This window comes from Macaca mulatta, chromosome 1, assembly GCF_049350105.2.
Source record: "Macaca mulatta isolate MMU2019108-1 chromosome 1, T2T-MMU8v2.0, whole genome shotgun sequence".
NCBI lineage: Eukaryota > Metazoa > Chordata > Mammalia > Primates > Cercopithecidae > Macaca > Macaca mulatta.
In genome coordinates, this window is record NC_133406.1 from 83,589,206 (window position 1) to 83,601,611 (window position 12,406).

The 12,406-nt window shown below is 49.7% G+C and overlaps 1 protein-coding gene across 13 annotated transcripts in view; it reads right to left on the reverse strand.

Annotated features, from left to right (window-relative positions):
* Nucleotides 1-12,406, reverse strand: part of TMEM63A (transmembrane protein 63A) — a 37,285-nt gene that overhangs the window by 12,256 nt on the left and 12,623 nt on the right. For all 13 annotated transcript variants that reach the window (XR_013395325.1, XR_013395328.1, XR_013395320.1 and 10 more), the window contains 9 exons: nt 10,098-10,240; nt 9,308-9,359; nt 8,771-8,879; nt 8,097-8,167; nt 5,004-5,084; nt 4,688-4,811; nt 4,451-4,584; nt 3,068-3,205; nt 1,416-1,569 (listed from right to left, as the gene is read on the reverse strand). Coding sequence is in view for 6 of the 13 variants with exons in the window: in XM_077938689.1 (XP_077794815.1) it covers nt 1,416-1,569; nt 3,068-3,205; nt 4,451-4,584; nt 4,688-4,811; nt 5,004-5,084; nt 8,097-8,167; nt 8,771-8,879; nt 9,308-9,359; nt 10,098-10,240 (1,006 nt within the window). In the remaining 7 variants the exon portion in view is untranslated. The remainder of the gene's footprint in view (nt 1-1,415; nt 1,570-3,067; nt 3,206-4,450; nt 4,585-4,687; nt 4,812-5,003; nt 5,085-8,096; nt 8,168-8,770; nt 8,880-9,307; nt 9,360-10,097; nt 10,241-12,406) is intronic.

Sequence of the window (12,406 nt, forward strand, 5' to 3'; positions counted from 1 at the left end):
TCTTAACAGCAGATCCATCCTCAAAAGAATAAGCCTGTCCCTCTATTAAAAGATTGGCAAAGGAATGCATGTTTATAATACCTGCTTCAAATCTTAAACAAAACTGCTGAATTTATACTTAGGTAGTTTTAAACTATTTATGGAGTCAGATAAGAGCTTCAACCACACATCAGCTCACTGATTATCATGACAACAGCCTCGTGTCCTGTATAATAGGGCAGGTGTTTTAACTCCAGTCCTTGGATGAAAAACTGAGGTTCAGAATTCATCAGATGGGGAGAATGGCAAAGTGAGGACAAGGAGGCCCTCCTGCCCAGTATGCTTTCCCAGAGAATAAGTAACCAAATGCAAAGTGAAATTTAAAAAGAAAAACAATTTAGGGAGATGGCTTGGCAAAGTTAATCATGAGAAACCAATAGCTTTTTGAGTAAATGCCAGTTGAGTGTTTGGCTGTTATCTCATTGACTCATGTAAGATTTTTGAAAATCATTCATTACCTATACAGAATAAATAGTTTTTGTTGTTTTTTGTTGTTGTTGTTGTTGTTGTTTTCTTTAGATGGCATTTCGCTCTTGTTGCCCAGGCTGGGGTGCAGTGGTGTAATCTCGGCTCACTGCAACCTCCACCTCCCGGTTCAAGCAATTCTCCTGAGTATCTGGGAGATACTCAGCCTCCTGAGTATCTGGGATTACAGGCGCCCACCAACACACCTGGCTAATTTTTGTATTTTTTAGTAGAGACGGGGTTTTGCCATGTTGGCCAGGCTAGTCTTGAACTCCTGACCTCAGGTGATCCGCCTGCCTTGGCTTCCCAAAGTGCTGGGATTACAGGCGTGAGCTACCGTGCCTGGCCCCAGAATAGTTTTATAACAAGGTCATTAGCAACTAAAATGTAAAATAAATAATTTGTGATCCTGCCACCTCCAATCAACGAAGCTCTTTTCCTTCCTTCCTGGCCACTCCCCGTAGTGTCCATGATAGACATGCCTCAATAGTACATCCCTGCTTCTGTCAGGAGCCCTGCATGGGTGCCACAAAATCTACACAATTTTTAATGGATGCTTAATTTCTACCAAACTGAATAGACCTCATTCAACTCAAATGGTCCCCACCATTGAGTATTTAGATACAGTCTATTAAAATATATATGTATGCATGTGTGTGTGTATATATATACATATAATGTGTGTGTGTGTGTGTGTGTGTGTGTGTGTGTGTATGGCATTACTATAAAGACATTGAAATAAACATGGCCATGCCTGCTCAGGGCTTAAAAGCAAGGATGTGAGCTGAGCGACATGACCCCCTGGTTTAGTTTCCCGCATACACCCCACTCTTGTCCCCATTCCTTCCCCACCCACTAAGCCCTCTTCTCACCAGCTCTCCTGGGAGGGGCCTTGCAGAACAGTTACTCACATTCAGCGCATGGATGGGTTTGGTGACATTAAACTTGTCCATGGTGGACAGGATGATGGAGGGTGTGGTCAGGAAAAACAGCCCCAGGAAGAGGGTGAAGTTGATGCCCAGCCACTGTAGCCACCAGCGGAGGCCCTGGATAGAGAGGTTCTTCCTGCAGGGGGGAGAGGGGACACAGGTCTCCAGGCTTGTCTCCCAGTGCTCGTGGCTTAGGTGGGTCAGAAGGTCAGATTTAAGCAGACCAAGAGACTAGCCTGGGGGCAAGTTCTCCGCACTGACCTTGAACTACAGAAAGGCCAAGTCTTAGGTCCCCGAGAGCTCAGAGGGAACAAAGGTTATTCTCTCAGATGTGGCTCCCCAGCTAGAGTGTGGGGGCCAGAACCTACCCAAAGAGATGGCATGAGCACCCAAGCAGGCCAAACAAGGCCTTTTTTTTTTTTTTTTTTTTCTGGAGACAGAGTCTCGCTCAGTCATCCAGGCTAGAGTGCAGTGGTGTGATCTCGGCTCACTGCAACCTCTGCCTCCCAGGTTCAAGCAATTCTCCTGCTCAGTCTCCCATGTAGCTGGGACTACAGGCATGTACCACCACACCCAGCTAATTTTTTTGTATTTTTAGTAAAGACAGGGTTTCACCATGTGACCCAGAGTGGTCTTGAACTCCTGAGCTCAGGCAGTCCGCCCACCTCAGCCTCTCAAAGTGCTAGGATTACAGGTGTGAGCCACCATGCCCAGCCCCAGCATAGCATTTCTTAGACACATCTGCAATGCTTTGTGACTAATGACACATTCTTCCCAAGGGGGCTATGGCTGGGGTGCAGGGATGAGGGAGGCAGGGACAAAGGAGCAAAGGCATAGCTTGCACCTGCCCTGGCCTCTCATCCCAAAGAACAGACCCACAAAGCAATCCTGAGTTTAGGAAGCCCTGTGAACCAAAGAGCAAAACTGTTGAAGGCAGAACTAGAACCGAGCAGAGAGGAGCAACTCAAGCTCATTCTGTGCAAGGAGCTGAGGCAGAGCTGGACAGGCAGCTGCGCTGGGTCTTGCACTGGGTTCCCTTACCCTCAGCACAGCGCTGGAGGCTCACCATGGCCCCCATGGACACAGCTCAGCTCACCAGCACAGCTCCAGGCTGACACTGGACCTAAGTAAGACTGCACAAGCTGCATGTGGCTACTGAGCATTTGAAATGTGGCTGGTATGAATTGAGAGGTGCTAGAAGTGTAAAATACACACCAGATTTTGAAGACTAAGTGTGAAAAAGAGAATGTAAAACATCTCACATTTTTCAAAAATTGATTGCATGTTGAAATAACAGTTTGAATATATTGGGTGAGATAAATTATTAAAATTAATTTCCACTGTTTCTTTTTACCTTTTTAGCATGGCTATTAGGAAATTTAAAATTACATTCAGAGTTGGCATTATATTTCTGCTGGGTAGCACTTGAATGCTAGGGAGGAACACTGGAGGGAAGGGCTGGGCAGATACCCCAGTTGGGCCACACTGAGCACATCACAGCATCATGGCCCAGAGAGTTGCAGATGTGTGGAGATCTCCATTGACTGCCAGGTCACACCTGTGCTCCAGGTGATGGGCAGCTCCCACCAGGAACCCAGGCCTCTTTCCCACCTCTCCCTGGTCTAGGAGCTCACCAGCAGATGTCCTCAGGGTCAGCGGCAAAGGTGACTGTCCACTTGGAGGTACAGAGCTCTCTGCTATGGGAGGACGGCTGGGGCTCACCTTTGCACTGAAGGCTCTGACACTTGCAGGCATTGAAATCTTTCAGGATGCTGCAAGGAAATGTAGAAACAGCCAGGCCCAGGCTACTCAGGTTACCGTGGCAAGTGAGGACTGAGTAGGAGTGGCAAGCAGTGACACAGGACCTTTGCTTTGTTGTGATTAGTGTATTATGAGTAATGCTATGTAAGAGGCGCCATGCTAGCACACTGTGTGGAGAATTTTGTTTAATCCTCGCAACCACCAGCAAGAAAGGGAGTACTATTCCCATTTTACAGATAAGGAAACTGAGGGCAACACATCCCAACACATTGCTCTTCCATAGGGCCATCCCCCTCCACCCTGCCTGTTAAGCTGGAGCTCTGATCAATGCTACTGCCAAGCCAGTGGCTCACCTTTTCATTCTGTCACTTTTTCCCCAGGCCCAAGGGTAGCAATAGACCGCGTTATACACTGCCTATTCCCAAGCTTCCCTCCTCAAGGCTCCCACCTCAACCCTCACCATCTCAACAGGTCACAGCTTTTCCTCCTTTAACTTCCCATAAGGAGCCCAGCAGCCCCTCTACTCCTGCCTCAGATGCCTTCCCCTTTCCTCCTGCCCCAGTGTCTGCAGGGAGGCAGGAAGTCCTGTGTGAGTCCATTCCCAGTGTCACAATGCCCGGGGCAGAGAAGGCAGGGGGAGGGGCAGTGGCTGGACACCTCCTTTTGGCACCCCTCTTCCAACCCACTCCCTGCTGCTCCTAAGGCGAGATGACACTGAGACCACAGGCATGAGAGCCTAGAGTCCCATGCAAAGGGCCACTGTGAAAAGCCACTCCCCAGGGTCGAGCTTCCGACAGCAGTGAGCGCCCCAGCGTGCCTCAGGGGTCTTTCCCACAGCTTTGCGTTTGTGGGAAGGTGGGGAGCCACAGACAGAAGGATCTGTGGTCCAGAGCAGATGTCTGAAAGGAGGGTGCCTCCATCTCCCGTCGGGGAAGGCTGGCACATGAAGCCAACAGGATGGGTCCAGGGCAGCAGGGAAGAGCCTGGCAGTGGGGCCAAGCCACATCAGCTTGAGGGGGTTGGCCAGAATCACCCACTCCATGGCTGCTGCCCACACCCCCACCACCTGTCACACAAACATGGGCTGGGCTGGCCGAAAGTGAGTGTGGGTGGCTGAGGGAGGAGAAGGAAACACCACAGATAAATCCCAGGGATGGTGGGTCAGCAGTACCATCTCTGCCCAAGAGGGACAGTCAGTTATCTGGAGGGGAACAGGGAGTCATCCAAGAAGGGGTCTGGGATGTGCCCACACTCACTAGGTGGCCATGGACTTCTCCTGGAAGGTGACAAAGGCCATTCCCAGGGGCTGGTCCTGGACGTGGCATTCTTCCTCGGTGATCCTCTCCAGCAGCCTGTCCTTCATCCGCGTATAGTAAGAGATGGCGTCTTCCTGCCAGAAGACACATCCCATTGGGAGGATGTGGCCCCAAGCAGCTGTCTGGGGCCCCCCCAAGCCAATGCCTGCGCTTCCAGCCGGGGAGTGGGGCCCTTACCCACTCACAGCCCAGCACTTCGCAGCAGCAAAACTGGCCACAGGGCTTGGGGTTGATGAGGGTCCGCTGGCCTGTCTTCACCTGCAGGTTCGTGTAATAGGTCAGGCTCTTCTCAGTCTTCTTTCTGTAGGGGTGGGAGCAGGGGCACAAACTTTAGATTCAGAATCCTGTGGCAGAGACCCCCACACCCACAGTTCAACCATCGGTTGCTAGGGGAGAAGGAGGAGTCCAGGGCTTCCCTCCTCCCCTCTTAGCTGGGGGATGCAAGGCCAGCAAGGAGGGAGTGGGCATCTCGCAAAGCCCGCCCGCCACTCACCTCTCCTTGCACAGGTAGATCAGTTTGGCCACGTTGTAGCACAGCTGGACATCAACCACCTCACACGTGGGGTACGCATCCCTGTGGCCAGGGAGAGAAGGAGGCAAAAGATGCCATTGGATAAGAAAACACCCTAAGCAGGAGACATGCCCACGAATCCAAGGGAAAGGAAGGCAGAGTGATCTCGCTGCTGGTTTCTGTGCCAGCAGAGACCTCTCTTCTGTCTTTTATCCTCCAAAAGGGGGAAATTTTGAAATTTAATACAAAGAGGGCTTTTGTTTTGTTTTGTTTAGAGACAGGGTCTCACTCTGTCACCCAGGCTGCAGTACAGTGGCACAATCAAGGCTCACTGAAGCCTCAACCTTCTGGGCTCAATCAGCCGCCCCACCTCAGCCTCCCGAGTAGCTGGGACTACAGGCACATGCCACCAGGCTGATTTTTTTTTTTTTTTTTGTAGAGACGGGGTCTCGCTGTGTTGCCCAGGCTGATTTTGAACTCCTGGCCTCAAGCACTCCTCCTGTCTCACCCTCCCAAAGTGCTGGGATTATAAGCATGAGTCACCGCACCCCACTAGCCTTTTTTAGTAGTTTAAGCTAACTGCCTGGAACTGACAAGTTTATACCCACTTGGCTTGCAATCAGCTGGCACTTCTCCCAGGGAAAAATGAACATATCACTATCCCCTCTGAAGACCCAAAGGAATAGATTTATTGTTTGTGCTAGGTCAGTATCTACCTTGAGCCCTCACTGAAATCCTATTCAGGTAGGCTTTTTTAAGGTCACAGACCTTTCAGAAAGTCTAATGAAAGCAAAGGACCTTCAGTAAAATGTCTACACACATATTAACAACCAGCAAGGCCGGGTGCAGTGGCTAATGCCTGTAATCCCAGCACTTTGGGAGGCTGAGACGGGTGGATCACTTGAGGTCAGGAGTTTGAGACCAGTCTGGCCAATGTGGTGAAACCCCACCTCTACTAAAAATACAAAAATTAGCCAGGTGTGGTGGTGCACACCTGTAATCCAGCTACTCGGGAGGCTGGGGCACGAGAATTGCTTGAACCTGGGAGGCGGAGGTTGCAGTGAGCAAGACTGCCCCACTCCAGCCTGGGCAACAGAGTGAGACTCTGTCTCAAAAAAAAAAGAACCAGCAAAATACATACTCACTATTGACCACGTATTGTTACATATATTGATTTATATAATCCTCATTATAACCTGTGAGGTTTTGTCCCCATTTTACAGATGAGTAAACTGAGGCCCACAGAGGTAAGTGGCTTGCACCCAAGATCACACAGCTAGTAAGTGTCTGAGCCAGGAGGTGAATATAGGCAACCTGGCTCCAAGATCAATGCTCGTGGCCACCATGCAATACCCCCTCACCGTACACGCAAAATTATACATACAATTCCAGGGGATTCCAGAACCATGTAAATCCGCACCTACCACCTGCCAGGCACTGTTCTAGGTGCTGGTAACAGGGCCTGGATGTGCTTACATTTTAGTGACAGAGAGCGCCCATAGGTATGTCAATCATGAAATTAAACAGTAGGACAATTTCTGGTCTCAATAACAGCTGTGAGGAAGAAAACTGCAATTTAAGCATCCCTGCTTGAAAGGCAAATTCACACATCAATCCCCACGGATTGCAACAGCATTCACTAAAAAGGCCTCCTAAAATAGAGGAAAGCATGAGTCATGCAATGTTTGTATGAGAATGAGGAGACTTTTTTTTTCTCTTCAAAGTTATACATTAAGTGGAATTACTGTTTCCAGGTGTTGCCTAGCAGGCAACTTTGAGGAGTTGCTTCAAAGAAATGGAGAAAAATGATTCTGGTATGGAGTATTTACATATTAGTAAATATTTCTAAAATACTTAGTTTCTAAAGAAGTTGTTCTAATTTTACACATTCAATTTACAATTCTGTCTAGTAATTTCCTTAGCAAGTGCTTTCTTCATAAATAGCGCAAAGTTAAAGTGTAGCCAGCTCCTAGTCCATGCAACAAATTAGTGGCTGCTGAATTGATAAGGAATGAAGAGAGGCCGGACATGGTGGCTCACGCCTGTAATCCCAGCACTTTGGGAGGGCAAGGCAGGAGGATCACTTGAGCCCTGCAATTCGAGACCAGCCTGGGCAACATAGCAAGACTCTATCTCCACTAAAAATTTAAAACTTAGCTGCGTGTGGTGGCATGTGTCTGCAGTCCCAGCTACTTGGGAGGCTGAGGCAGGAAGATCCCTTGAGTCCAGGATTTGAGGCTGCAATGAGCTATGACTGCACTACTGCACTCTAGCCTGGGCAACAGAGCACAACCCTGTCTCTAAAAAAATAAGATAATAAAAAAAGGAATGAAGAAAGAATAAAATGTCAGCTCCTAAGCCCAGCCTTCAGGTCCTCCAGCCTGGGGTCCTGGGAGCCTTCCCGGCCTGCTTACCCTGCCCCCGCACCCCACCTCCACCTTTCCTGATGCTCTGGGCCTTCCCCCGCATCCCTGGCTGCACACGTAATCTCCTCACAGGAAAGCCTTTCCTCCAGCCTCCATCTGCAGGAATTGGTGCTGCAGATCCTCAAAGGGAGCCGCTGGAAAGGTGGTTCTACCAGGGAGAGCCTGGACTCAGACACAGTGCTCACTCAACAGACACCCACTGCGTGGGCGGACAAACCAGCAAACGCAGAGATGGCCCTGAGGTCCTTCCACCTGTGAGACCCTAGCCCTGTGGGTCTGTACAAATGCTCAACTCACATCTCTTATTCTGCAAAGGTGATGCTAAGAACCCCGGGGTGAATACTTTTTGTTCCCCCGTATGCTCTCAAGACGTTTATTTGCACCTACATCCTGGTCTGTGCTCTGGACACTGTGCACAGGCTGCTTGAAGAGGATAGGCCACCACGGCGCCATTCATTGCACAGCACCAGCAGGGCTGGCACACTGGAGCCACTCCATACACTGTAGCAGGGCCAGGTCCTTCTCAGATCTCATCTGGATACCCAAGCGAGAGACAGCAGGCGCTCACCTAAGGCGCTTGCCCTGTGGGTGGGGCTGTGCTGGTCCTACGTGGAGGGGGCTCAGCTCTCCTCCCACCCCGCCTGCTTACCGGAAGTGGCTCTCCACAGTCTCCTTCCTGGCATCTCTGGGGAGTCCTGTGATGAACAGGGTCCGCCTCACCTGTCCAGGAAACACAGTAGGGATAGAAGTCACTCACAAGCCAGTGTGCAGGTATGCTCAGGTTTCCTACCCCACTCCAGCCTCTGGAAAGTAAACAACAGGAAATTAGAAGGCTCCAGTTTTCTCCTTCTGTGGCCAGGGGAGCCCCAAAGCATGTCATTACACATCATCTTCTTCCAGGCTTTACAAAGAATCCACTTCCAAAGCAACTCTATGAGCCTTCTTTACATAGCAGGAGACTGAGAAAGAGGCGAAGTGACTCACATGCGGTCACACAGCAGATCAGAGAAGGACCCAGGCCTGGAACCAAGCCACAGAAGCGCCCCTCCCCTGTGAAGCTGTGGGTGGTAAAGAGAAAGGGCTGCTCTCAACCCAAACTTCTTTACTTAGCACCAGTAACTGTCCAAATCTTGAAACAATCCACCAGGAAATTGTTTTTTTAAAGATGATGCCAAGTGTGAGCAAGAATAAGCAAGCCGGGCTCCTGAGGCCTTCCCAGAGCTCATTGTGGTCAGGGCCTGCAGCAGAGCCTAGGAGGCCCCTCCACTCCAGCTCCCACCTGAGTTCCTCCCAGCACATGTCCCCAAGCCCCATCTCACTCACCAGGTTCTCCTCTTTGTACTTAATGGACTGAGTGTGGTGCCGCATGAAGCCCACGGTGAGGAAGAGGTAAATGACGGCAAAGATGGTATGCAGCCAAATGAGGTCATTGCTGAGGGGGAAACCGCCTGCCATCAGAGCTGGGATCCCAGGCAGGGAGCTGGGGATGCAGAGCTGGGGCCTGGTTACCCTCAGTGGGCACTGAACTGAGGACCAACAGCTTCATTGCAAGAGATGCCTCCCACAGAGGCTGTGTGGCCAATGCCCCTCAGCCCACAGTGAACGCTTCAGAGGGGTCCCTGTTCCTGTTCTGACAAATGAACTCCAGATCCACAGGACCCTCCATGTTTCTTAAAACCCTGGCAAAACAGTGCCTGCCTGTAGCGTGTTCATGCCCACAGCTCAACAACACACTAGCTGCAAGGGGCCTTCAGAACCAGCCGGCTCCCTTTGGAGTACCTTTGGCCTGCCCCGGGCTCCTGACCTGCCTTCTCCTTGGTCTCACCCATCGACACCTATCCCCACAGGCTCCATACTCACTCAGTCTGCAGGTTTGCTATTGTCGTCCTCCCAAAACTGTATGGGTCTTTGTCTGCAGAGAAGCACAGATACTTAGTTCCAGAGTCATGTGGGGAAGCAGAAGGGGGTGCAACCAATCAGCCTGGGTTTGTGGAGCTCTGGGGAGGAGGAGCATGTCTGGACCAGCAGGCAGAGAACGCCTGACTGGTCTTTCCAGAGCTACACCATCAAGGCCTCTGCTTGACACCAACATGTTCCCTGATAACTTCTCAACCTTCCATTGCAGGTAAAGGCAAAATGTGAATTCATTTTGTTTTGAGAAAACTACAAACATCCTACGTTGTTACAAAACCAACCTTGGGAACCACTGGGTATCCTAAGTGGATTCATGGTAGCATTTTGTAAGGTAGATTCTTGCAGTTGCCCTTAGATATAATGCCACACCCTGAGTTTAATTAAGTATCATGGATATCTTCTGGGTCCATTAATTGTGACCTCCTAATTTGGGTGAGGGCAGGAAAGTATAAAAGACTCTCTAACAGCCCCTGATTCTGTAAATCTTGGGAGGCTTTTTCCCCTATTTAAATAGAACCAGACATTGATATTGGGGCCCCAGTTTTAGCCTAGGTTTGTGGTAGATTATTCTCCAGATCTTTAATCAGAGGGAAATGTTCAGAGAGTCACCCGGAGACCACCTTACATCTGAACTGGAGCAGGATTCCTGGGGTTCTGGTCTACCACAGTGAGCCCTTTCCCTAGGACTGCCACTCTGCCCCATTACAACATAGACAAGGGTGAGGACGGTCATTACCCAGCAAGTCGCCTGAGAGGTTGACGGGCAGGATGACACATAGGGACAAAAAGCTGACCACCACCAGCAGGAAGATGATGTGCCTCTGGAAGGACAGGTAGTGGATGGCGTCCTCCCCACACCATTCCAGGATCTGGTCATCACTGGCCAAGACACATGTGGAATCTTAATGAGCAGCGGGAACAGGCCTCACGGCTCTGCATGAAGCGTCTCATATCATCCTCACCACAATCTTATGAGATGGTTTGATTGTTATCCCCACATTTTTGTTCACATATAAGGAAATAAAGGCACAGGAAATTTGCATAACTTTCAGGATCTCACATGATATAAATTCCAGAGCCCACCATCTTAGCCCCTGTACCATACTTGAGGTAAAGGAACACCAGCACTCCATCTGATGTTGCTAGAAACATTTGTGCCCAAGTTACGTGTGTGGGAAAGGTACATAAATACAGTCATCTCTCAGCCCTGTCCTGCTTCTAAGGAATCACATTCAGAATAAAGTTAGGGCTGGGTGCAGTGGCTCACGCCTGTAATCCCAGCACTTTGCTGAGGCAGGTGGATCACCTGAGGTTAGGAGTTCAAGACCAGCCTGGCCAACATGGTGAAACTCTGTCTCTACTAAAAATACAAAATAATAATAATAATAATAATAATTAGCCAAGTGTGGTGGTGCACACCTATAATCCCAGCAACTCAGGAGGCTGAGGCAGGAGAATTGCTTGAACCTGGGAGGTGGAGGTTGCAGTGAGCTGAGATCCCGCTACTGCACTCCAGCCTGGGTGACAGAGTGAGATTCCATCTCAAAAAAGAAAAAAAAAAAAAAAAAGAATAAAGTTGGGAATATGCCCAGGCCCCCACCTGTTTCCTGTCTCCCCCTCAAGTGGAGACCTGAGGTAGAGCCAAGAGTCCCAGTCTATCCTACCACCCTGGCCTCCTCCCTGTGTCCCCAGAGATGGGGAGGTGACTTGCTCCATCCTTTCCCACCCCTGGAGTGCTACACTTGGAGGCTCTGGGTCCACTGGGGACTCAGAAAATTCCAGGTTCACACAAGCTAGACTTCTGTGCTACAGAGGGAGAAGGGGCAGGGCACTCTGCTCTTTCCCACTCCCTGAAGGCACTGCTTCTAGGCTGGGAAAGCAGTGCTTTGGGAAGAGCTCAGGGAGGCAAGGGCTGCATCGTAGAAAGGCAGATCTGAAAGATGTCAGCGTGGGCTTTACAGTCAGACCACAATGCAATCCAGCCTCCACCTGAGAGGTAAGCAGGTCACGCAGCTTACCTGCCTCTGACCTCAAGCAAGGAAACTGCCCACTGCCTACCTCATTGGCTTAACAGGGGCTCATAAGAGATAATAAGCATCAAACACCTAGTGCTGTACGTGGTATCAGCAGATGCTGAGAAATATGCCTGTTCATATGAGTCATGATTACTATTTATCTAGAGGACAAAGCTTTGCAATTAACTACATTGTTCTCATTTCTAAATAAATTAACTCACCTCCTGCTTCCTCCTGTTCCAGACCAGAGCTGACTGTCTGCCACAGGGCTCTGTCTCCTACCAGTTCCCCTGGGAACAACTCCTACCAAACTGACTATTTACAACATGCTCTCGCATGTATTCATTCCTTTGAATTAGCCTGAGCACATGTTATCCTCAGCCTCCTTCTACAGTTGGGGAAACTGAGGTCCAGAAAGAGGGACTTACTCAACATCCTATAACCACCACATTTCATCAATTCTAAGATGTCATTTTCATATTTCTTTTTTTTTCTTTTTTTTTTTTTTGAGACGGAGTTTTGCTCTTTCGTGCAGGCTGGAGTGCAGTGGGGGTGATCTTGGCTCACTGCAACCTCTGCCTTCCGGTTTCAAGTGATTCTCCTGCCTCAGCCTCCCGAGTAGTTGGGATTACAGGCACCCATCACCAAGCCTGGCTAATTTTTGTATTTTTAGTAGAGATGGGGTTTCACCATGTTGGCCAGGCTAGTCTCAAACTCCTGACCTCGTGATCTGCCTGCCTCAGCCTCCCAAAGGGCTGGGATTACAGGCGTGAGCCACTGCAGCCGGGCATATTTCAACTCCTCTAAAATAAGGTGTATCCTATCGTGATAGTTGATGGTAGCTTAGCTGGCAACGTTTTCTTGTTCTTAGTGCTATATAAAATAACATGCATCTTACAACAATGACTTCTTAGAATCGATGGAATATGGCAGCAGGTGAGAACCAAGACTCACATCAGTCCCCGCCTCCTGGCTCCCTCCACCACATGAGAGGTAACTAACTGGCTCTTAATCACCTTTAATAATCTTT